Consider the following 23842-nt stretch of genomic DNA (forward strand, 5'->3'; position numbering starts at 1 on the left):
TGGGCCCCTTGCAGGAAGCTGAGATTCAAAAGGTGGGTCCCCCAAACTCTGCACTATCCATACCCCACCTGTGGCCTCAGGGACACCCATTCTTCCAGAAACAAGGAGATTAGGACCCCAGATTTTGAACCCCATCCTTCTCACCCCACCGCAAAGCTGGTTTCCAGTCCCCGGAGCTCCCCAGCACAGCGGATGGAAAGGCCCTGGGGCTCAGGAAGCAAACATTTATTCTCTCTGGGTGTGGACCACGGCCACCTGCAGCTCAGCCTACCACCTTCTTCTTGCCCCTGAGTTCATCCGCCTTCTCCAATAGGGCGTCCTGCGGGTCCTTGCCACGGTCCTTCTGAAGGTAGTTCTCCAAGACCAGCTGCCGGAGGCTACTGTGGTCCAGGGGATGTTCCACTGCACCCGGGACAGAGCACTGTGAGGAACTGGGAGGTGATGCCCAGCTCACTCCCTTCCCGGGGACAGTGCCACTCCACCAGGCTGGGCTGGGCACGGGGCAGAAAGCCCTTAAGAGTGCCAAGCGGAGATGTGCCCTCAGGGAATTCCCAAGCAAGAGTGGGGGACCCCCGCTGGTTTATTAGCAAGGACAAAGCTGGGTGGCAATCTATTTGACTGCCAAGCTATTGCTACCCAGAGGGACATTCGAATGTTTTTGTGGCTGCATAGTACTCCATTTTGTTTGTTAAGTTCTGACTAACTTAATGGTGCATATGCACATGCATGTGTATGTGTGTGTGAGTGTGCTTGAGCATGTGTGTATGTGTGCATGAGTGTGTGTGTAAGAGTATGAGTGTACATGTGTGTGTATGAGTGTGTGTATGTGTGTGCATGAGTATGTGCATAAGTGTATGAGTATATGTGTGTCAGTATGTATATGAGTGTGTGTATGTGTCCATGGGTGTGTGTGAGAGTGTATGAATGTATATGTGAGGATGTGTATGAGTGTGTGTATGTGTGTGCCTATGAGTGCGTGAATGAGTGTATATGCATGAATGAGTTGTGTTTATGAGTGTATTTTATGAGTGTGAATGTGAATGAGTGTATGCAAGGTGTGAGTATGTGCATATGACTGTGTGAATCTGTGTTTATGAGTGTGAGTGTGTGTTTATACATGTGATGAGTGTGAGTGTGTGTTTATGAGTGGTGTGTGTGTGTGTGTGTGTGTGTGTGTGTGTGTGTGTGTGTGTGTAGGGTCCTTTGCTTGTTTCTGGTTTGGGGCTGCAGTGAATAAGTTTGTACTTTACTCAACCTCTGTTTTCCGTAAGGATCTGTTCTCATCTACGTTTTCAAACAAGGGGTCACAGGGTGACGATCACTCACACAGGGTGATGATCACTCACACAGGGTGACGATCACTCACACAGGGTGATGATCGCTCACACAGGGTGACGATCGCTCACACAGGGTGACGATCGCTCACACAGGGTGACGATCGCTCACACAGGGTGACGATCGCTCACACAGGGTGACGATCGCTCACACAGGGTGACGATCGCTCACACAGTGTGACGATCGCTCACACAGGGTGATGATCGCTCACACAGGGTGATGTCGCTCAATGAAGGAATAAGGGAAACTGAGGCTTGGCCCACAGACCCTGTAGGGACTCAGGCTCCTTAAGGCACTCCTATCCAGTGGCCTGCCTGGGTGGCATCGAGCAAGAACTCACCCTCTTCAAGTTTGTCACTGAAGGGTTCTAACCCAAAGACGGGGGGTATGACCTTTGTGGGCTCGGGGGCCTTGAGGAGGGCAGAGCCGCCCCAGAAGGGGTTGACGAAGGGCTGTGGGACATCGACATCAGGCCCCTCCGCCTCCTGCAGGCGCCGGAAGGACTCCAGAATCAGCAGGTCGTTGGTCTTCTTCTCTATGATAGCTGGAAGACAAGAGGGTCAAGGTCACGGCTGCGAGGCTGGTGGCCCCTGTTGTAATAGAGGGGGGATGGGAGTTTGTCCTCTAGATGTCTGCTTTTGCCTGGCCACTGGCTGTGAGACGTTCTGACCTTATCAGACACAGAAATATCAGTCTTTTTTTTTTTCCCCTCGAGACAGGGTTTCTCTGTGTAGTTTTGGTGCCTGTCCTGGATCTCGATCTGTAGACCAGGCTGGCCTTGAACTCACAGATCTGCCTGGCTCTGCCTCCCGAGTACTGGGATTAAAGGCGTGCGCCACCACCGCCTGGCACGAAATCTCTCTTTTAACACACATAGGCAGAGCAGCTCATGGGAGCACACAGTAGGTCTAAGGCATTCAAAGCACCATGAGTGACAGTTTCTTGGAAAGCATAGTCCAAAAAGGGTTCCCTCGATGTTGACAGTGAGGAGATCAAAAATCAACAATCCACTATAAATGACAAGCGAGGGTAGCCTGACCTTCAGGCTTTAGTTCACTTATGCTGTTTCTTCTGCCTGGGATACCTGATGTGGGTGCTGGGATTCAAACTCAGGTCCTCTGCAAGAGCCTGTGTGTTAAATTTTAATAGCAGGTACCGCTTATGCCAAGCTGCCATGATCTGGGTTTCATGTCCCCTCTACACCCTGAACTTGAAGCCAGACCTGGACATACATAAAAAGCAGTCAGCACGCATTCACTACACACCGGGCCCTGTGCAGAGTGCTTGTTTCCTCCCAATCAGGAGTCTTATCTTTTTTCTTGCCTTATTGCCTTGGCAAGGATTACTATACAGTACTAAATAAGCTCAATGGGAGCTCCACCCTGGCCTACTTCCTAATCTTAGAGAAAAAAACGTAAGGATCAAATATGAAGCATATGTGTGTGTGTGTGTGTGTGTGTGTGTGTGTGTGTGAATGTGCGTGCATGCATGCATGTGTATAGGTGATAGTGTGCATGCTCATGTGTGTGCATGCTCATGCACGTGCATGCAAGTATGTGCATCTCTGTGTGTATGTTTGCATGCGCGTGCACACATGTGTATATAGTGTTTTTATGCATTCGAATGTGTCTTTGTGCATGTGTGTGCATGTGTCTGTGTGCATAGTATTTGCATGGGATGCCTGTGTGTGTGCGTGCACATGCACGTGTATGTGTGTATACATCCATGTATGCGGGTGTGTGTGAGCATGTATGTGTGTAGTGTTTGTGTACGTGTGTAAGGAAACTCCCTTTTAGTTTCAGCTTTTCTCATTAAGGGCATTGGGTTTCACTAAACCCCTCTCCTGTGTCAACTGAGATCATCACCGACGACCCCATATTTAATCCTCCCAATAACCCAATGAGGTAGCTCCTGAGCTTACCCTCAGTTTGGAGGGGAAAGAACCTGAGCACAGAGAGGGTCAGGAACGTGGCCGAAGCCACACAGTTAGAAAGTGAAGAATCGGGATTTGAACCCAGGCAGGGCTGCAGCACAGCCGTGCTCACTACCAATCCAAGAAAGGGCTCTTGTACCTGGTCATAGAACATGCTGGAAAAGAGTTCCCAAGAGCCGAGTGGGCCCCAGCTTGGCTCACCGAAGTACTGCTGGAGGTTGATGTCCGTGATCTTCCCGGTCTCACCCAGCTTCCCCAGGATCTCCGTGGCGTCACAGTTAATCTTCTTAAACAGCTTTTCCACCGAGTTCTTGAGGTATTCCAGGGTCTTACTCATCTCCTTGTATTTGTTCTCATAAATATCCGCCTCCTCCGTGGTCTTCCTCAGTTTCTCCTGGGGGTAGACAGAAACCAGGCCCAGCGTGAGGCTGGGGGCTCTCTGTGGAGGTGACTGGTGGACCCTAGACAGGTTTGCAAACCCCAGAGGGGGTGTTCGGTCAAAGGAATGAGCTTCCTGTCAGCGGCAAACAAAATTAAGAAAAAACGGACCGCTGGGAGTGTGGCTCAGTGGGTAGAGCACTTGCCTAACCCGGTGTGGTGTGCGTGCCTGTAACTCTTGCTCTCTGGAGGTGGGGGCAGGAGGATCAGGAGTCCAGGGTTATCCTTGTCTACATAGAGAGTTTGAGGCCAGCCTGGGGTACATGAGACCCTGTCTTAAAAAATAAGTGATTGCAGGCCGGGCGGTGGCGGCGCACGCCTTTAATCCCAGCACTCGGGAGGCAGAGGCAGGCAGATCTCTGTGAGTTTGAGGCCAGCCTGGGCTACAGAGTGAGTTCCAGGACAGCCACCAAAACTACACAGAGAAACCCTGTCTCGAAAAATAAAAAAAATAAAAAGTTATTGCTCTGAGTGCCTAACCTGGGCTCCTGGGTGAAGAGGAGATGGTGAAGAGGGAGGGGTGGGGAGGGTTCCGACGGGAGGGGACCCCTCCACCCCCCACCCACCCACCCCTACCAGGTTCCCCTGGCTACCACCACCACTCCATGAAGACAGGAAAGAGTAAAAACAGGGCCAGGAAGAGGAGACCCCCCAATAAAGGCACTGCTAGTCCCAACCCCAGGGAAGAGTCTGGGATTCGAGGAGGCCCCCAGCAGAGGGCGTGGGCTAGCCTGGGGAGCACCTGGGGCCGCCAGCCAGAACTACAACAGCTCCCAAGACTCCCTGGCTCAGCCACGGTGGCGCCTCTTCCTTGGCCTAAGCTTTGCTGCCCCCCGGTGGCAGCGCCGAGAATAGCACCACCAGCCTGGTCTGGATACAGAGCAGAAAGGAGCCCCCCTGCCTCAGCCTACCTACCCAGCATGGGTATCCCAGGCGTGCACGCCACACCCAGCCAGCCCGGCGGGGGTTACGTCTCACCAATGTTTGTGATTCATTCTCCCAAGACCTTCATGAGAGAACCTGTTGACTTCCGGAGGGGGTCAGTGTGACCAGCTACAAGTCCCATAAACAACCCAGGTTCCCTGCCTCAGACAGTGTGGCCTTCTTAGCCCTCCCCACCTTCTTCCTGCCTGAGGCGTCCATGGGATGGCGGGGGCCGTGGCTGCTGTAATGCAACCACCAGGCACCCTTGGGATGGAAACCACGCACCAAGGAGAGCCTGGGTGGCAGATGACATCACAAAGACACCTACTGTCCCATGCTGGACCTGCTCATTTTCAGCTTATTTAACAAAAAAAATAAATAAATAAATAAACCTCTAGCTTTCTCAGGCTCCCAGGGGAAGGGGACTAGAGCACGCCTTCCATCCTAGCACTGGGGAGGCAGAGGCAGGAGGATCTCTGTGAGTTTGAGGCCAACCCTGTCTACATAGTGAATTCCAGACCCGTCCCCCCCCCCCCAGGGCTACATAGTGAGACCCTGTAGCAAAACAAAACACCACCACCCCACGCCCCACTTTTACCTCTGCCAGCCTGTTTCCTCACCTGAGAAATGGGAAGAACCTGAGAGACACCTGCTTCCCAGGGTGGTGAAGGGCGGGGCCCAGAGGAGCCCACGGGGTCTCTACTGACTGGTCCAGGAAGCATTTGCATGTGGGGTGTGGGCTGTGGCTCAGTGGTAGAGTGCGGAACCAGGGTGCAGGAGGCCCTGGGTTTGATTCCCAGCACAGAGAGGAAGCAGGGTGGGGGGAGGGGAAAGAAAAGGATGTAGGAGGCTGGCGTGTGGTCATTATTACTGTGGGAAACGGTGGAGCTGGGCCAAGGAGTCATCAGAAGGAGAAACTGAGGCAGAGATGTGTCAGGATCCAATTGCAGCCCCAGGGCTTGGGTTCGACCCCACACACACACACAGGGACTCATCTTTAGGTCAATAGACAGACCTTGGGGACAAGATTCTGCAGTGGTGTCAGGACAGGCCACCTGGCAGACAACGGACGGGTGACGACAGACAGGTACGGGAAGCTCCCCCATACCCCCCCTCCACACCCAGCTCACCTCCATCTGTCTCAGGACGCTCCGGGTGCCCTCGTGGGAGGACTGTTGCTGAGACCGAAGGTTGATGATGTCATCCTGCGCGGGACAGAAGGGGACCAGTGAGGAAAAGCTATCAGCCGCTCTTCCCACTGCATCTAACCCTACTCCGGTGTTGGGTAAACCCATCGGGGAGCCTCCCCCTGGCCCCTCCTACTCCGCAGGAGGGTCTTTCTTTATCCTCTCTGAGAATCATCTACAGCTGTCTACAGCAGTGGTCCTCAACCTTCCTAACGCTGCGACCCTTTAATACACTTCCTCATGCTGTGGTGACCCCCCAACCGTACAATGATTTTCATTGCTACTTCGTGACTGTGATTTTGCAGGGTAATGAATCGTAATATAAGTATCTGCGTCTTCTGGTGGTCTCAGGTTGGCCCACAGGTTTAGAACCATCTAGAACAGAGTAATCAACACAGTCCTTCATGTTCTACTTGTATTAATTCCGTAGTCACCAGCCACACATGGGCACTTGAAACGTGGCTCCCACCCCTGGGCGTCTGGGGTTTCTGTTGTATCACACTGTAAAGAATTTAAACAGCCATGAGCAACTAGTGGCTTCTTCTCTGGACCCAGCAGCTTAGCCCAGGGTCCTTCAGACTCTCACTAGAATCTGAGTCCCTCACTCAGATGGCCAGACTCACTCCAAGTTCCAGGTCGGGAGCCAGGCAAGTGACCCAGCCTCTCTGACCAGTCCCCAGTGTGTCCAAGCCTTTGACACAAAAGTCCCCATCCCCATGTCTCATCTCAAGAAATAATGAGGCAGGGCAGCGGTGGTGGTGCACGCCTTTAATCCCAGCACTCGGGAGGCAGAGGCAGGCGGATCTCTGTGAGTTCGAGGCCAGCCTGGTCTACAGAGCGAGATCCAGGACAGGCACCAAAACTACACAGAGAAACCCTGTCTGGAAAAAAACAAAAACAAACAAACAAAAAAAAGAATAAGAAAGAAAGAAATAATAATAATGGAAGGAACAGTGGAAATAATGGAAGATTCTGGCCACTCCAGTGAGGAGACAAAAGTACTAAGAGGTTGAGAAATCAATCACTGATCGTAAATTCAAAGGGGGGGGGGGTGGCCCACACATACAAATGGCTAAATGCCGATTACCAGCCCATCTACGGAGGCGTGAATGTGTCCTGGTCACCTGCGAGTTGGGATGCAGCATGTCCCCAACAGATACTTGAGCTCCAAGCTCTAAATCAGTGTTCCAAAGCAAACAGAGCAAAGAGCCTGGAGGCTACAGGGCTGGTCCCAACATCACAGGACAAACTGGGAAACTGAGGCCAACAGAGGGAAAGTCCACCCTACCCAAAGCCCTCAAAGGTCCAGTGTGTGGTGGACATTTCCAGTCCAGTCAGAGGCCGGCCACACAGCAAGCCTCACATCTATCTGCTTCCGCACCCCACAGGGACTAGTAACTAGTAAAGTGCTTCCTCCCAGAACAACCTGGACCACCAAGACCTTCCTGCCATACCGCAGGCAGCCACCAGAGGGCAGTGACAACGCACTCACAGTCCACAGTGGCCTGCACACATTGCCACCTTGTGTCAGATTTGATGTCCCCAGAGAAACTAGAAATTTGGGGGTTTATGTAGAATGCTCTGCTTTTCAGTTTCCTTGTTTGTTTTCGCTTTTTCCAGACAGGGTTTCTCCGTGTAGTTTTGGTGCCTGTCCTGGAGCTCGCTTGGTAGACCAGGCTGGCTTTGAACTCACAGAGATCCACCTGGCTCTGCCTCCCGAGTGCTGGGATTAAAGGCGTGCGCCACCGCCGCCTGGCTGAATGCTCTGCTTTTTAAATGTTGACAGTTACTGGACAAATATTTTTATAAAATAATTTGTTTTTATTTTGTGCACATTCATTCTTTTTTACCTGCATGTATGTCTGTGTGAAGGTGTCAGAGCCCCTGAAATAGGAGTTACAGGTAGTTGTGAGCTGCCATGTGAATACTAGGAATTGAACCTAGGTCCTTTGGAAGTGCTCTTAACCACTGAGCCATCTCTCCAACCCTACTGAACCTTTTTTTTTTTTTTTCCAGAGCTGAGGACCCAAACCCAGGGCCTTGTGCTTGCTAGGCAAACGCTCTACCACTGAGCGAAATCCCCAACCCCCGCCTACTGAACAAATCTTAACAGGAGATCAGAGAGAATGGACCCGTGACCTGGTCCCTAGGAAGGGGTGAGGGTGGATGTATACAATGGGGGGGGGGGATTAAAAAGAAAACCCAAATCCTACTTTAAGTGGAGATGCTCCCTCAGCAATCACCAAGCTGAGGCAGGAGTACTGTGTGAGTTCCGGGCCAGCCTGGGCTACCGAGGGAAGCCTTGTCTCAAAAAAAAAAAAACCACGAAGCAAAGCAGGAAGGCAGCCAGAGTTCCAGAGCAACGTGGCAGGGTCGAGGGTCGTCTAAAGGGTCACTAAGGCTCCTCCCTGTGGCTTGCAGACAATGGACCCTAAGGAAAAGCTGAAGCCTGGAGCCTCCTGAAGGGCTAGGGGCTGGCTTGCTGTGCGGCCGCGAGGACCTGAGTTTGAATCCCCACAACCCGCAGGAAGTCGGCTGTGGGGACGGGCATGGGCGACCTCGGCTCTCCTGTGGTGGAGATTGGGTTGGAGTCATCAGAACCTCTGGAAAGTGACTGGCCAGTTACCGTCAACCAAGGGGAAAGGCAAGGGCCTGGTATCCAGTCCTCAACATACCCACAAGTGGGAAATTGCCCCATAAACATGACAGGGCCTCAGAGGGAGGCATGCCGAATCCCCCCAGGGGACAGCGGGTCAGGCCTGAGGAGCATCCTCAGAGTGGGAGGGGGCAGGACACAGAGGGAACCGTTGGAGGAAGGTGTGTGTGTGATACAGCTGGGAACAGCTGGGGACACTGGGAGTCATCACGGGTTCTGAGTGAGGAGGCCCACAAGCCAGGTAAGCGTGAAGCATTATGGGTTCGGTAAAGGCAGAGAGTTCTTTTCCTTCAGGCCTTGCTGACGAGCATCGGGCCTGCCCAAGATAGGCATTAACTGTTTCCCTTCCACTCTGAAGCCACAGGCGGCAGGGCCTGAGATCAATCCCAGAACCCAAGTAAAAATCTGGTCATCATGGCAAGCACTTGTAACCCCAGCATGGGAAATGGGGAGACCGGAGGGTCCCTGGGGCTTGATGTCCAGACAGCATAGCTCAACTGTTGAGCTCCAAACCCTAGTGACAGATTTTTGTCTCCGAGGACAAGGTAGAGGAATGGGGTGATAGCTCAGAGGTTAGGAGCACTGGCTGCTCTTGCGGAAACCAGGGTTCGATTCCCAGCACCCACAGGGCAGCTCCCAACCATCTATAACTCCATTTCCAGGGCATCTGGCGCCCTCTTCTGGTCTCTGTGGGCACTGCACGCCCACGGTGCACAGGCATACACGCAGGCAAACCATCCACACCCATAAAATAAAACAAACTTTTCAAGTGCCTTCCTAGCTCACAGCCCAGAGTGGATGGCACCTGTCGCGGTGGCCACCGTCACGATCGGGGTGGGGACAGGAACTCACTGTCGTTATCAGGGCCCATGGACATTGTCTGCAGCGCAGGTGGATGTGTCGGGGAAGGCTGTTTGGGACAGGCAGGGCCCGGTCCTCCCAGGTCCTGCTAGCCATGCACCTGGATCTTCTGGGTCCTCTTGTGCATGGTCTCCATGTCATTGTTGAGCTCGGTGACGTAGGTGAAGCGGGCAAAGTTCTTTTCCTCCTTGGCCAGGAAGTCCCTGGTGAGCTGGTTCAGGTCCCCGTTCTCCGCCAGCTTCAGCAGCCGCAGATGCGCCACCTCGTAGCTCTCAAAGCTCTCGCCCTTGCTTTTCTTCCCGTGTTTCTTGGACTTGGCCACTGCGGGGGGCGGGGGGGGGGCAGGGGGGAGAAAAACCACAAGCAGTGTGGAGAGGAACACTGGGCTCCCCATTCTCATCACCGTCTTGGGGAGGGGGGCGAGAGTTTGCCAGGAGAGGAGGCATTTTTGCTTGTGACCCACATCAGAAATATCTAAAGAGGGGCTGGGGAAGCTGGCGGACGTATCTGCTGCACAAACTCGAGGACCTGAGTTCAATCCCCAGAACAGGTTAAAAAAAAAAAAAAAAAAAAAAGCTGAGTGTGGGACTGGAGAGATGGCTCAGTGATGAAGAGCGCTGGCTGTTCTTCCAGAGGTCCTGAGTTCAATTCCCAGCAACCACGTGGCGGCTCACAACCATCTGTAATGGGATCTGATGCCCTCTTCTGGCATACTAGAGTACATACAGACAGAGCACTCATATACAAAAAAATACATAAATAAATAACATTTAGCCAGGCGGTGGTGGCGCATGCCTTCAATCCCAGCACTCAGGAGGCAGAGGCAGGAGGATCTCTATGTGTTTGAGTTCAGCCTGGGCTACAGAGTGAGTTCCAGGACAGGCACAAAGCTACACAGAGAAACCCTGTCTCAAAAAACAATAAATAAATAAATAAATAAATAAATAAATAAATAAATAAAATGATATTAAAAAAACCAAGCGCCAGGCATGGCAGTGCCTGCCTTTACTCCCAGCATTCAGGAGTAAAGATGTGCACACACCCGCCCCTATACATACAAGCAAGTAAACGAAAATAATATTAATAAAAATTTAAATACATAATAAAGCACAACCAAGTGCCCAGTGTGCAGCCAGGCTGTGCTGTTAGGGAATTCCTGAGACAGTGCTCAGGCCAACTGCACATCCAAAAGCCAAAGTAAGTCCTCACTGCAGCTAAGAAATAAGTATCTCAGCCAGGTGGTGGTGGCGCACGCCTTTAATCCCAGAACTCGGGAGGTAAAGCCAGGCAGATATCTGTGAGTTCGAGGCCGGCTTGGTCTCCAAAGCGAGTTCTAGGAAAGGCACAAAGCTATACAGAGAAACCCTGTCTCAAAAAACCAAAAAAAAAAAAAGAAAGAAAGAAATAATTATCTCTCAGAAGTGTAGCCCCAGAACGCCATGGCACAAACTTATCCTAAAATTGTGTTCATCGCCAACCTGAGGTTTAAGTTTAACCAGGTGTGCTGTGTTCTCAGTGGCTATGACTGGCAGCAATGAGGGAGAGGGAGGGTGGGGGAGGGGAGACTATGGCTTGTACCTCCCTTCTTCTTGGCCTGCTCCTCGAATTCAGTGCGGTCATTGAGTTTGACAAGCAGGAAGGACTTGAGTTTGGTCTCATGAGCATACAGGCGCTCTAGCTCACGGATCTCCAGGTTGTACTGAGAGATGTCTTTCTGCTGGCGGTCCTTCATGGCAGCCATCCGGGCCATGGCTTCCACCCTGTGGAGAGATGGCAGGTGAGGTTTAGTGTTCAGGGGACTGCATGCCTGCCCAGTGACCCTGGATTTCTTTGAGGTTCTTTGCAATTTTTTTGTTGTTGTTTTGTTTTGTTTTGTTTTGTTTGAGACAGGGTTTCTCTGTGTAGCTTTGCACCTTTCCTGGAACTCACTCTGTAGCCCAGGTTGACCTCGAACTCACAGAGATCCACCTGCCTCTGCCTCCTGAGTGCTGGGATTAAAGGCGTGCGCCATCACTAGCTGGCTCTTTGCGATTTTTTTTTTTCTGGCAGTGGGGACCAAACTCAGGACTCCATCAGAGCTGTCAGTCTAGACCACCCCAGGTAATAACTTTCCTGTCACCACTAAGAAGGTCACCACCACTAGCATCACCTTCCTAACCAATATCAACACCAACATCATCACTACCATCATCCTCATCACCACATCACCACCATCGTCTCATCACCATATCATCTTCATCCTCATCATCTTTATCCTCATCATCACATCATCCTCATCACATCATCACCTTCATCATCATCACCACCATCATCACCACCATCCTCATCATCATCTTCATCACTACTATCATCCTCATCACATCATCATCTTCATCACCACCATCATCACTACCACCATTCTCATCATCATTATCCTCATCACCACATCATCACCATCATCTTCATCCCCAACATCACCACCACCATCATCCTCATCACCATCATCTCCATCATCCTCATCATCACATCATCACCATCATCTTCATCCCCAACATCACCACCACCATCCTCATCACCATCATCTCCATCATCCTCATCATCACATCATCACCATCATCCTCATCATCACATCATCACCATCATCTTCATCCCCAACATCACCACCACCATCATCCTCATCACCACCATCATCTCGACTTATCCCTTACATGCATGGATTAGTTTCTGCTCCCCACCACCTACATAGATCCTACAACAAAGCAGAAGTGATGGAGGGAGGAGTCATCCCCAGACATGTCTGACTCTAAGGCCCGTTCTCTCCACAGCCACATTCTGTGCCAGCAAAGACTTAGATGGATAAAGACCTCTGCCCCAGACCAGGACCAGGGACCATGTAGGGGACAGAAAGCTGGAGTCCCGCCCCCCCCCATCTGCACTGTCCTGCAAGGGCTCCCGTTTGTTCTGAGAAAAGAGGAGACACTAATTCCTCATGCTGTGGGGAGGAAGACAGAAGATACATGGCACCCTACTGGGTACATGGTCAGTGTCCAGGGTTGCTGCTGCTGTGAGTTATGGTCCAGGCTTTCAAGAGGAACAAACGGGTACCGAGTTGGGAGCTGGGCCTTCCCAAGCACCTCTGCTCATAGGCCTGGGCAGACTGCTCGATGGCCACATTCATGGTCTTCTTCTGTGTCTGCAGACGCCGCTGAAGCTGCTGGTAGACGTGGTCGTAGGCGGCCTTCTCAAAGAGGAGATCCTCAATGTCCTTCCGGAGCTGGGCATTGGAGGTCAGCATCTTGTCAAAGTGGACAGTGACCTGTGGGGAGGCGGTGCTTCAAACAGGGTCCTGGGAGGATGTCGGGGCCCTGTGGCTGCCCACTGAGTACCAACAGCACACAGTTCCAGGCCAGCTAGGGCTACAGTGTGAAACTGTCCCCTGCAAAAAAACTCAAATAATCAAACAAATAAAAATGTCCAGGTTTGCTTTTTCTGCTGCTTTTATACAACACTGACCAAAACCAATTTCGAAGGAGAGTTTATCTTGCTTACAACTCACGCAGTTCATCAATTTGATCGAGGCCAAGACGGGAACCAGCTGGAGGCAGGAACTAAATCAGCAGCCGTGGAGGGGTGCTGCTTACTGGCTGGCTCCTCACGGCTTGCTCAACCTGCTTCTCTATACAGCCTAGGCCCACCTTCCCACCGTTCACTAGGGGCTGAGTCCTCCTACATCTCTTAGCAATCCAGAAAATGCCCCTCAGGCTTGCCCACAGGCCAAGCTGATGGAGGCAAGTCCTGAGTAACTAACTCCCTCTTCCCAGGAGTGTCCAGTTGACATCTGAAGCCCACTGTGACAGCTCCTACAGGACCAGTGAGATGGCTCAGCAGGGAAAGTGGCAGCAGCCTTGCCACCGATCCCAGTGACCCGAGTTTGAGGCCTGGACCCGCGGGGCGGACACGGAACTGACTCCTGCAGACTGTCCTCTGACCTCTCCTGCATTCCCACATGCATATGTGCGATTTTAAAGCCAGCAGCACGCAGCGTGTGCCTGTATCCTTCCGCTTTTAGTAAATTAACGCCTTCACTTGGGAGGGGGTTGTTTGGAGGGGATGTGAAACTCTTCCATGGATGTTGGGGGGCGAGCAACTGGAGAAAAAGATTGCCAATAGTAAACCATTTGAAGAGGTTTTCCAAGTGTTTCTGAGAAGCCTGGGGTTTCTAAAAGGCCCAAAACTGAGGCAAGGGAAGCCAGGCAATCTGGACTTAGAATTTAAGGAGGCGCTTGTGGCCAGGTATCCACCCTGCTTTCTACAAATCCAAATGTGAGTGAGAGTGTCCTTAAATTTTATACAGCGTGCTCTGTGCATCTCTTTCTCTAGTCCCGGTCATGGGTTTCTGTAGAGATTTTTTTTTAAAATTCTAAAAGATTTACTGTATTATATGTGTTTGTTGCATGTATGTGTATACACACCCTGAGTGCAGGTACCTGAGAAGGCCAGAAGAGGGCACCAGAATTACAAGCAGTTGTGAACTAGGAAACCAACCTGGGTCCTCTTCTGAGCCCAGGTGTGGTGGCGCACACCTTTAATCTCAGCACTCGGGAGGCAAAGGCAGGTGGATCTCTGTGAGTTCCAGGACAGCAGAGGCTTTTTGAGACCCTGCCTCAAAAACTAAGTAAGTAAATAAATGAATATAAATTAGAGGGCAGGAGGCTGGAGAGACAGATGGCTCAGTAGTTAAGAGCACTGACTGCTCTTCCCAAGGACCTGGGTTCAATTCTCAGGACCCATATGGCAGCTCACAACTGTCTGTAAGTGCAGTTCCAGGGTACCCGACACCCTCACACAGACACACACACAGGCAAAGCAAACACTAGTCAATGCTCATAAAAAAGTAAATTATTTTAAAAAAAATAAATAATTTGTAGCACCTGGATAAGGCCTTACTTAGGGGCCTTAATTCCAGCTCTGAACTTTTCAGCTGGGTTAGGGTGACATTCCCAACTCCATCACAATCCACTATGGAACTGGAGGACACTTACAGTAAATGCCACTGTACACTGTGACCAATCAGAAAACATGTGCTGTGGATGATTGATTGATAGATAAAGTGCTGACTAGCCAGTAGCCAGGCAGGAAGTATAGGCAGGACAAGGAGAGAGGAGAATTCGGGGAAGTGGAAGGCTGAGGCAGAGAGACACTGCCAGCCACAGCAGTAAGATACCGGTGAGTCACGAGCCACGGCGGTAAGATACAGGTAAGCCATGAGCTACGTGGCAAGGTATAGATTTATAGAAATGGGTTAATTTAAGATATAAGAACTAGATAGCAAGAAGCCTGCCATGGCCATACAGTTTATAAGAAATATAAGCGTCTGAGTGATTATTTTATAAGTGGGCTGCGGGACTGTGGGGGCTTGGCGGGACCCCAGGGCTTGGTGGGAGAAACTCCCCAGCTACAAACATGACTTTCCCCATGGTGAAGTCCATGTGCCCAATGCTGCATAAGGGACAACGGTGACCACAGCCTGAGCTGCCTGCCGGGGGAGGGGTGCATCTAGATCTGCCTGGTGGCCGTGGGGACATGGTAGGGCTGAGGTAAGGGATGGGTGAGTGGGTGTTCCAGTGGTGGAGTGTGTGCTCTCAGTCCAGCCCTCTCTCAAGCATCAAGCACGTGTGTGTTTCACTGACAGCTCAGTGGTCTGGCTGCATTCCTGCAAGGATAGAGGAGTGGGGGTGGGGTGGGGGTGGGGGTAGGGGTGAGGGTGAGGGTGGGGGTGGGGATGAGGGTAGGGGTGAGGGTGGAGATGAGGGTGGGGGTGAGGGTAGGGGTGGGGGTGGGGGGGTGAGGGTGAGGGTGGGGGTGGGGATGAGGGTGGGGGTGAGGGTGGAGATGAGGGTGGGGGTGAGGGTAGGGGTGGGGGTGGGGTGAGGGTGGGGGTGGGGTGAGGGTGGGGGTGAGGGTGGAGATGAGGGTGGGGGTGAGGGTGGGGGTAGGGGTGAGGGTGGGGGTGAGGGTGGGGGTGAGGGTGAGGGTGGGGGTAGGGGTGAGGGTGGGATGGGGGTGGGGTGAGGGTGGAGATGAGGGTGGGGTGAGGGTAGGGGTGAGGGTGGGGTAGGGGTGAGGGTGGAGATGAGGGTGGGGGTGAGGGTAGGGGTGAGGGTGGGGTAGGGGTGAGGGTGAGGGTAGGGGTGAGGGTGGGATGAGGGTGGAGATGAGGGTGGGGTGAGGGTAGGGGTGGGGTGAGGGTAAGGGTGAGGGTGGAGATGAGGGTGGGGGTGAGGGTAGGGGTGAGGGTGGGGTAGGGGTGAGGGTGAGGGTAGGGGTGAGGGTGGAGATGAGGGTGGGGGTGAGGGTGGGGGTGGGGTGAGGGTGGGGGTGAGGGTGGGGGTGGGGGGAGGGTGGGGGTGGGGTGAGGGTGGGGTGAGGGTGGGGTGAGGGTGGGGGTAAGGGTGGGGGTGGGGGGAGGGTAGGGGTGAGGGTGGGGATGAAGGTGGGGATGGGGGTGAGGGTGGGGGTGTGGGTGGGGATGAGGGTGGGGTGGGATGAGGGCAGGGGTGAGGGTGGGGTGGGGGTGGGGTGAGGGTGGAGATGAGGGTGGGGGTGGGGTAAGGGTGGAGATGAGGGTGAGAGTAGGGGTGAGGGTGAGGGTAGGGGTGAGGGTGAGGGTAGGGGTGAGGGTGAGGGTGGGGGTGGGGTAAGGGTGGAGATGAGGGTGAGAGTAGGGGTGAGGGTGATGGTGGGGGTGGGGTGAGGGTAGGGGTGAGGGTGAGAGTAGGGGTGAGGGTGATGGTGGGGGTGGGGTGAGGGTAGGGGTGAGGGTGAGGGTAGGGGTGAGGGTGGGATGAGGGTGGGGATGAGGGTGGGGGTGGGGTAAGGGTGGGATGAGGGTGGGGATGAGGGTGAGGGTAGGGGTGAGGGTGGGATGAGGGTGGGGATGAGGGTAGGGGTGAGGGTGAGGGTAGGGGTGAGGGTGGAGATGAGGGTAGGGGTGGGGATGAGGGCAGGGGTGAGGGGGGGGTGGGGGTAGGGTGAGGGTGGAGATGAGGGTGGGGGTGAGGGTAGGGATGAGGGCAGGGATGAGGGTGGGGGTGGGAATGAGGGTGGAGATGAGGGTAGGGGTGAGGGTGGGGATGAGGGTAGGGGTGAGGGTAGATGTTGTAGAATATTATTTTAAGGTGCGTTACTTTGGTTCATGTTACACTTGTTTAACTCTGTGAAGCTGTGGTACTGTACCTGTCTAACACACCTGACTGAACTGAACGGCCAATAGCAAGGCAGGAGAAAGGACAGTCGGGGCCGGCAGGCTGAGAAAATATAAAGAAGGAGAACTCTGGGAGAAGAGAGAGATCTAGAAGCCAGTGAAGGAGGAGTGTGCAAGGGGCCAACCACCCAGCTACACAGCCAGCCACAGGGCAAGAGTAAGATCTACAGAAGTAAGGGAAGGGGGAAAAGCCCTGAGACCAAAGGTTGACAGGATAATTTAAAGTCAAGGAAAGCTGGCAAGAAACAAGCCAAGCTAAGGCCAGACATTTATAATTGAGTATACGCTTCTGTATGTGATTTATTTGGGAGCTAGGTGATGGGCCCCCCAAAAGAGAAAAAACAACCACAGGTAAGGGTGAGGGTGGGACGTGAGGGTGGGGATGAGGGTAGGGGTGGGGTGCTGAGGCTTCAGAGAACAGCTCCCATCTACCAGGTTCAGCCGGGTCTCCAGAATGTGAATCTGTTTCTGCAGCTTCCGGGGGTTATTGGCCTCTTGTGTCTTCAGGAAGATTTGTCTCTGACTGGAGATCTTCCTCTCCATCTGAACAATCTGAAAGAGAGATGGGGGGGAGCACCGAGCTGCAGGGTGGGGAGGACTGAGCTGAGCTGCATCGGCATCCATCCACCCCGCTGGGCACAGATTGCCCCCTCCACGGGGGAATGGTCTAAAGCAAAATTGAGATTGACCCCCATCCTGTAAACAGAGCTCTGACTCGGCTCCTGACTCAATTTATTCTCACCCACCCAGGGTTAAAAAAAAAAAAAAGACCCGTGGCTCTGAGTGTGAATTTTCCCACTAGTGAACAAAAAAGAAATTCCCCACTTATCCAGCCCCAACAGCCCTGGTTTCTAGAGGGAACAGCATTGGCCTCAGTGGTGGTGAAACTTGGTTGCCAACCCAATTAGACTCAGAAGTAACTAGAACGTGGGAGCAGAGCACCTTCAGCTGCTTTGGTGACACCATTGTGACTTCCCAGTGGCCATCTGGACAGTCCCTACATGTGAGGTTTCTCTGCCTATGAATAGCACCGGGGGCTCTTACAGAAGTGACCAGGCATGGCGTCACTCTACACATCATGGGAAGACTGTCCTTGGATGGATCTGGAACTTTCCCAAGAGCTGGTCCCCACTTTGGAAATCAGGCCATCAGACACAAGAAGCCCACACTGCTCAGTAGCACCCACACTAAGGCCTTGACTCCCTTCCACATATGTGCAGCCTCTGACCATGCCAGTCACACCAAGGGCTGCGAACTACAGCCCTTCGGAAATTGGCCCCCGGCTTGTTGCTACAAATAAAGATTTATTGGAAAAGCCAATCATTTCTGTATTGCCTGTGGCCACTGTGCCTTGGTGCTATGCAGCTGGAGTTTAGTTTCCATAGAAGCGCTGTGGCTCGGAAAACCCAAATATGACTGTGGGGTCTTTTACAGAAAGACTTCACGGGGCTGTTTTAGATATGGATGGCCCAAAGTGCAAAATGCATTTGAATTTAGTGTCATTTGCTACTTTATAGTCTTACTCGGGCACCATGTTCGTTTAAAGCGAATTAATAAAGGACCGGAGACATAGTTCAGTGGTGCAGGGCCTGCCTCCCGTACGCGAGGTCCTAGATTCCATCCCCAGGGGACTAGCAGAGGACTTAAATTTGGTTCCCAGAGACATCACTTGTCTCAGTAACTCAGCTATAGGGGATCCAACACCTTCTTCTAGACTCCGTGGGCACTGCTTTCCCATGCACATACACACACATACACATAGGCGTATACACATAATTAAAAATAAAATAAAATCTTACCAAAAAAAATAAAAAAGAGTAAAGGTGGTTGGGTCTGATGGCCCACACCTTTAATCCCAACACTTGGGAGGCAGAGACAGGTAGATCTCTGGCTTCAAGGCCAGCCCGGTCTACAGAGTGAATTTTAGGCTAGCCAGGGCTACAAATATATGCCTCAAAAACAAATACAAATAAATTAAAAAGTTACATACTTCCAAACACACACAATAGCTCCGGGTAAGTTCCCTTTCCTATGAGGAAAGATTGGGACCCAGCAAGACCTGGCCAACACCACCATCCAGGAGGCTTGCCCTAATGATGGGTGGTGTTGGGTGACTATTCTAAGCCAATAAATCATTCTTAGAATGATATGGGCATCCCAAGGCCCACATGAGACCTGCTAGAAGGCTTTTCTCCTGTCATAGCACCTGGCAATGTCCTAGAGAGATTCTGTCCACCATCTCATTGTCAGGACAGAAAAGATAACAGCTACCCCTCACTAGCCCATGATTGGTGCACAGCATGACGGAGGGAGAAACTAGCATTATGCGCAGCTAATGGTGATCTTTGTTACAGAACCAGAACCTTGCCCATGTTGGTGGATGCTGAGGATGCTGGGGCTGGTTCTGAGCCTTGAGATGGCAGGGGACATGAAGAGGTAACGGAGCTGAGCTCCCATGCTCTGGTCCGCTCTGCCTAGGGCATCGTGGGTGTGCTGTCCCTGGCCCCTTCCGCTCAGTCTCCCAGGGGAGCCTCACCTTGTCATCCAGCTCTCCCAACAGCACCTTCATGGAGGTGATAAGTGCCTCATAGTCCCCCTTGGTCTGCAGCAGGAAGCGCAGCTCCATGAAGTTTTTCTGGTTCAGGTCCAGGTTCTTCGGAGACTTCATGAGACTCAGAAGCAGGGTGGTCTCTGCCTGCTCAGCTTTCAGATTCTCGATTTCCTTACTGAGGGGAGGCAGCTCGGACTTAACCAAAGCAGCCCCTAAACTGCCTTCGCAGAACCCACAGGGTGCCCTAGCCCAAAAGGAGCCTGGGGGATGGCCTGGGCCCCAGGGAGAGGAGAAACGCTTTATGCCGGGGGGCTTGGGTCCAGATCTGGAACCCCATGTCCCTGACCCCTGTCCTTCCCGTCTCACATGCTCCACCTCCCTGAGGGGTGCATGCTTCTCAGGGGAAGGCCACCCCGGTGCCTGTCAAAACCCTTCACCGAGAGGTTTGGGGAGATGGCTCAGTTGGTAATTGTTTCCTGTGTGTGAGCTTGAGGGCCTGAGGTCCACCCCAGCACCCATGCAAAGAGTCAGGTGTTGGAAGTGGAGGCAGGGGGACCCCTGGGCTAGCTGTCCCTCCAGTCTCTCCCAGTCAGCAAGCTCCCAGCCAATGAGAGACACTGTCTCCAAAAATAAATAAATAAATAAATAAAAAGATGGGGCCCGGCACGGTGTCGCACGCCTCTAATCCCAGCACTCGGGAGGCGGAGGCAGGTGGATCTCTGAGTTCAAGACCAGCCTGGTCTGCAGAGCGAGTTCCAGGACAGCCAAGGCTATACAAGGAAACCCTGTCTGGAATCAATAAATAAATAAATAAATAAAAATGCAGCTTCATTGGGCCATGGTCCAAGGACGAAAGTGGTGGGACAATGGGACACTCTACAAAGACAATAGCAAGATAAATGCCCTGTCCCTGCACTGTCCCCAGTGAGCCCTGGGCCCACTTCTGGTGTGCGCCAAGACCCAAACAATTTTAATGAACGCACTTCCATTTCGGAGGCCATGGGTGACTAGTGAACGGAGTAGCTGGTCTTCTCCAAGGCTACTGGGACTCTCCCCCCCCCCCTCAGCTCCCTCCCGGAGGGGACCTTGTTTAAGTGGAAGGAAAATGTGCCCAGTTGAGTCGGGCACAGAGGAGAGTGGGTGCGGGGAAAGGCAGCTGGATCTTGGGCAGGGCTGGGTAAAGGGAGCCAGTGCCCTAAAGTGTAAGGTGGCTCTCACAGTCAGAGCATGTCCCTCCTTTCCTTGAACAATGTATTTATCTTGAGACAGAGTTTCACTCTGTAGCCCTCGCTGGCCTGGAACTCTCTACGTAGAGCAGGCTGGCTTCCAATACACAGAGATCCACTGTATCTGCCCCCCAAGTCTTGGGATTAAAGGTGTGCACCGCCGTGCATGGATATTTATTTATTCTGTCCTTTTTATTTAGATGGGAGTGGGCACGGCGGGGAGTTGTCTACAGAGGCAGGAAGAGATGGACGGGGCCCTTGGAGCTGGAGTTACAGGAGGTGCTGAGACAGACGTGGGTGCGGGGAACCGAACTCAGATCTTCTGCAAGGGCAGCGAGTGCTCTTAGCTAGGGAGCTGTCTTCTCTCCAGCCTTCGCCTTTCCTGTCTTTTCTCAACGTGTATTTATTTGTGCACGGTGTGTGAGCATGTGCGTGGGTGTCAGCCTGCCACACTGCAGTATGCAGGTCAGAAAACAAGGTGGGAGTCAGTTCTCTACCTCTAACCTCGGGGGTCTCTGGGATCTGATTCAGGCCTGTGTGGTGCCACGCTGAGCCATCTCCCCAGCCTGAGACGGTTCGTCTGGTTCTATGGAAGGAGCACTTTTCCAACAGAGGGCGGTAAAGTGCTCTGGGAGAAAAAAAAGACTTCCTTTAAAAATTGACAGGGATGTCCTCTAGGGACCAGCCTCGCCGGAGTAAACGGATCCACGGGAAAATGAAAGATCCCCTGCGCTCCCCTCCTCTGAACTCCAAGGACCCAGACAGCGAGGATGGATGGAGGCCGGCTTCTGCCTTTGCAGAAAGGGTCTCATCACCCTAATTCCAAAAAGCTGGGCCCTGCACGGGCAGCGTGGGAACACCTCCCTGGCGACACCGGCCGGAGGTTGGCCACGCCCACGAGGCAGCCTCTGGCCCCGCCCCCGTCCGTCCCTGCCGCAGCTGGAAACCTGAACCAGTCAGGTTCCCCGGTGCTGGGACTGGGATGGACGGATGAGGGTGTGTCTGCAAGGCCCTGGCTGGGGCAGAGGGGACAGGGGGGTAGAACCGGATCCTGTCCCCCCGGGGTCTCCGAGACCCCCTGGATCAGCCCTGCTCACTGGGTGCTCTCTGGATCCGATGAAGCTCTAGAGCGCAGGCTAAAAGGTCCCCCCAGCTGGGGTCGGGGTACCCCGGGGACACCCCTCTTACTACTGGTTGGCGATCATGCGCTGGTTGCGGAAGTTGAAGGACTTCCTGCTCTCCACCATCTTGCGGAATTGCTGCCTCAGTTTCCTTAGCTCCGCCTCGGCCAGCTGCTCTTTGGCCTTCTCGGAGAGCTCCGGAAGGACCACAGAGACCTTCCTCCTGTGTTTCTTCACCTGGGCGCGGTGCAGGGCGAGGGGGCCCAGGTGACCCGAGAAGCCGCCCTCCAGGTGGCTCCCGGGGGAGGGGGAAGCCCACCCCAGGGTGATGTCATCGGCGTGGCTGTCACAGGGGAGACCCACCCACAGGGCTGCCAAGTGACAGTCGAACTTGGCTTGTGGGAGTGCCTTGCTGAGTTAGTGGGAAGGTGTTCTTTAGGGTCCCGGGTTCAAATCCCACTCTGCGGTGAGCCTGAGACAGTCACGGGCTGTCCCTGAGTGTCTTTGCCTCCCGTCTGTAAAGCCGGTGCCCAGAAGATGGGGTGTTGGGGTAGGATGAGTGGGTACACGAAGGGACAGTGAGTGACCGGCGGGTCATCACCTACCATTGGCATTGGGACGGATCTGAGCTTCCTTTCTGCTTAGACACTGGGTCCTGGAGGTCACAGCCGGCAAAGCCCGCCTCTCTCTCCTGTCTCTCTCTCTCTCTCTCTCTGTATCTCGCCAATGTCCTGCCCAGAGTGAAAAGAGGCAAAAAGGAAGTGGACCGCCCCGCTGGCAGTGAGGACCCATGGGCTTCTCCCCCTTCCTACGGTCCCCTCTTCCGCCCACAGCTTGGCATACAAAGGGGACATGGCAGATGGTGCTGGATGTGACAGGGGCCCCTCCCCCCCAGAGCCAAGCGAGCCTGGAACATCTTCCTCTCCCAGTTTATTATTAGGACCCGGGCAGATGGCTCCAGCCTGTCACCCGGCTCCCCACATCTCCGAAGGAAAGGGGCGCAAAGGCCTCAGATGGGGAGCACCCTGATGGAGCTTTTTTGGGATTTTGATTTCGTGACAAAGATCTCCTCCGATAGCCCAGGCTGGCCTCAAAGTTAATATGTATCCAAGGGTGACCTTGAACTCCTGATCCTCCAGCCTCCACCTCCAAAGTGCTGGGACTCCAGGCCTGTGCTGCCACGCCCAATTTGTGCGGTGCTGGATATTAAACCCAGTACTTTATGCATGCTGGGTAAGAATCAAGCTAATGTGCAGAGATAAACCATAGACACCAAAGCCTCTGGGCTTAGCCAGACCGGAAGATGCCTCTGGGTCATGTCCAAATCACACCACCTTGCATGAAAGCAATCTTAAGTGGTTTTTTTTCTGAGGCTTGTAAGCCACCAAGAGTTCTGGCAGTGCAAATGTGCAAATCGATTTGGCATGCAAACAGCGCCTACTGTGTGCTTAATATCATGGGGGAACTGAGCGGTGAGTCATCCTCAAGATGTGGCGTTTGAGTTCTGAGGGATGACTAGGAACTCACCAAGCGGAGCCGAATAGAAGAGGGGGGTCTCTGGGCAGAGAGGAGGCCTGGGTGAAGGCTGAGAGGCGAGGAAAATGTAGCCCCTAAGGCCTCCACGAGCTTGTGTGGGCGGATGTTTCAGAGATGTCATAGGGGACTATGGGGATGACTGATGTTCGGTAAATCATACCGATGGGAAAATAATGCTAGAAGGTTCTTACAGACAGGGAGGAGGTCATGACAATGGGGCCATGTCTTGACAGTTTCTGGAGCCTTCCCAAACACAGCTCGACTGAATGGCCTCACCCAGGCCTCCTTGAGTGCCTCCCATTTCATTAGTCCTGTTACCATCTTTACCATCCTCCCATTTCACAGCCGGGGCAGGAAGCCCACGCTTCCTTCCTGCTTTTAAACGATAAGGTGGGTTCTGGGTGAGGGATACGGTTTATTTTAAAACAAGAACCAAGCCGGGCATGGTGGTGCTGGCCCGCCATCCCAGCCCTGGGGAGGTGGAGGCAAGGAGGATTCAGATGTCGAGGTCATCATCTCTGGCTGCGGCAGGAGTTCGAAGGCCGGCCTGTGATATATGAGACCCTGCCTCGAGCAAACGAATGAATGAATAGATGGCAAATAAATGTGAGGACGCTTGGGAGGGCACAGCTCTTTGGGTCTGGGTAGCGTCTGTGGTGGTGGCGGGTGGTAGCCCCAGCCAGGCTCGTGGCAGCCCCCAGCCTCCGCTCGTTCCCAGCAGGGGGCGCTGTGTGCGCCCGAACTTACCACCCCGCGGCTCCCGCGGCTCCGGGTAGACCGAGGCACGCGAGCGTTTTGGACTCAGTTTGGACTCAGCACCCCGCGTTCTCC

At 53.3% G+C, this 23842-nt stretch overlaps 1 protein-coding gene across 2 annotated transcripts; it reads right to left on the minus strand.

Moving 5' to 3' along the window:
• Positions 1-210: 210 nt before the first annotated feature.
• On the minus strand, positions 211-23842 carry Ccdc63 (coiled-coil domain containing 63). 2 transcript variants are annotated; one of them, XM_006970758.4, is made up of 12 exons: positions 23759-23842; positions 22081-22206; positions 21543-21712; positions 19114-19303; positions 17010-17129; positions 12448-12629; positions 10913-11094; positions 9435-9655; positions 5761-5835; positions 3470-3662; positions 1676-1879; positions 211-402 (listed from the first exon to the last, which is right to left on the minus strand). In XM_006970758.4, the coding sequence occupies exons 2-12, from the start codon at positions 22087-22089 to the stop codon at positions 263-265; spliced, it is 1686 nt and encodes a 561-aa protein (XP_006970820.3). In that variant the 5' UTR covers positions 22090-22206; positions 23759-23842; the 3' UTR covers positions 211-262. The 2 variants fall into 2 exon arrangements, with proteins under 2 accessions (XP_006970820.3, XP_076417466.1); XM_076561351.1 differs by having other exon boundaries at positions 23755-23842.

The sequence above is a fragment of the Peromyscus maniculatus genome, chromosome 23, assembly GCF_049852395.1.
Source record: "Peromyscus maniculatus bairdii isolate BWxNUB_F1_BW_parent chromosome 23, HU_Pman_BW_mat_3.1, whole genome shotgun sequence".
Taxonomy (NCBI): Eukaryota; Metazoa; Chordata; class Mammalia; order Rodentia; family Cricetidae; genus Peromyscus; species Peromyscus maniculatus.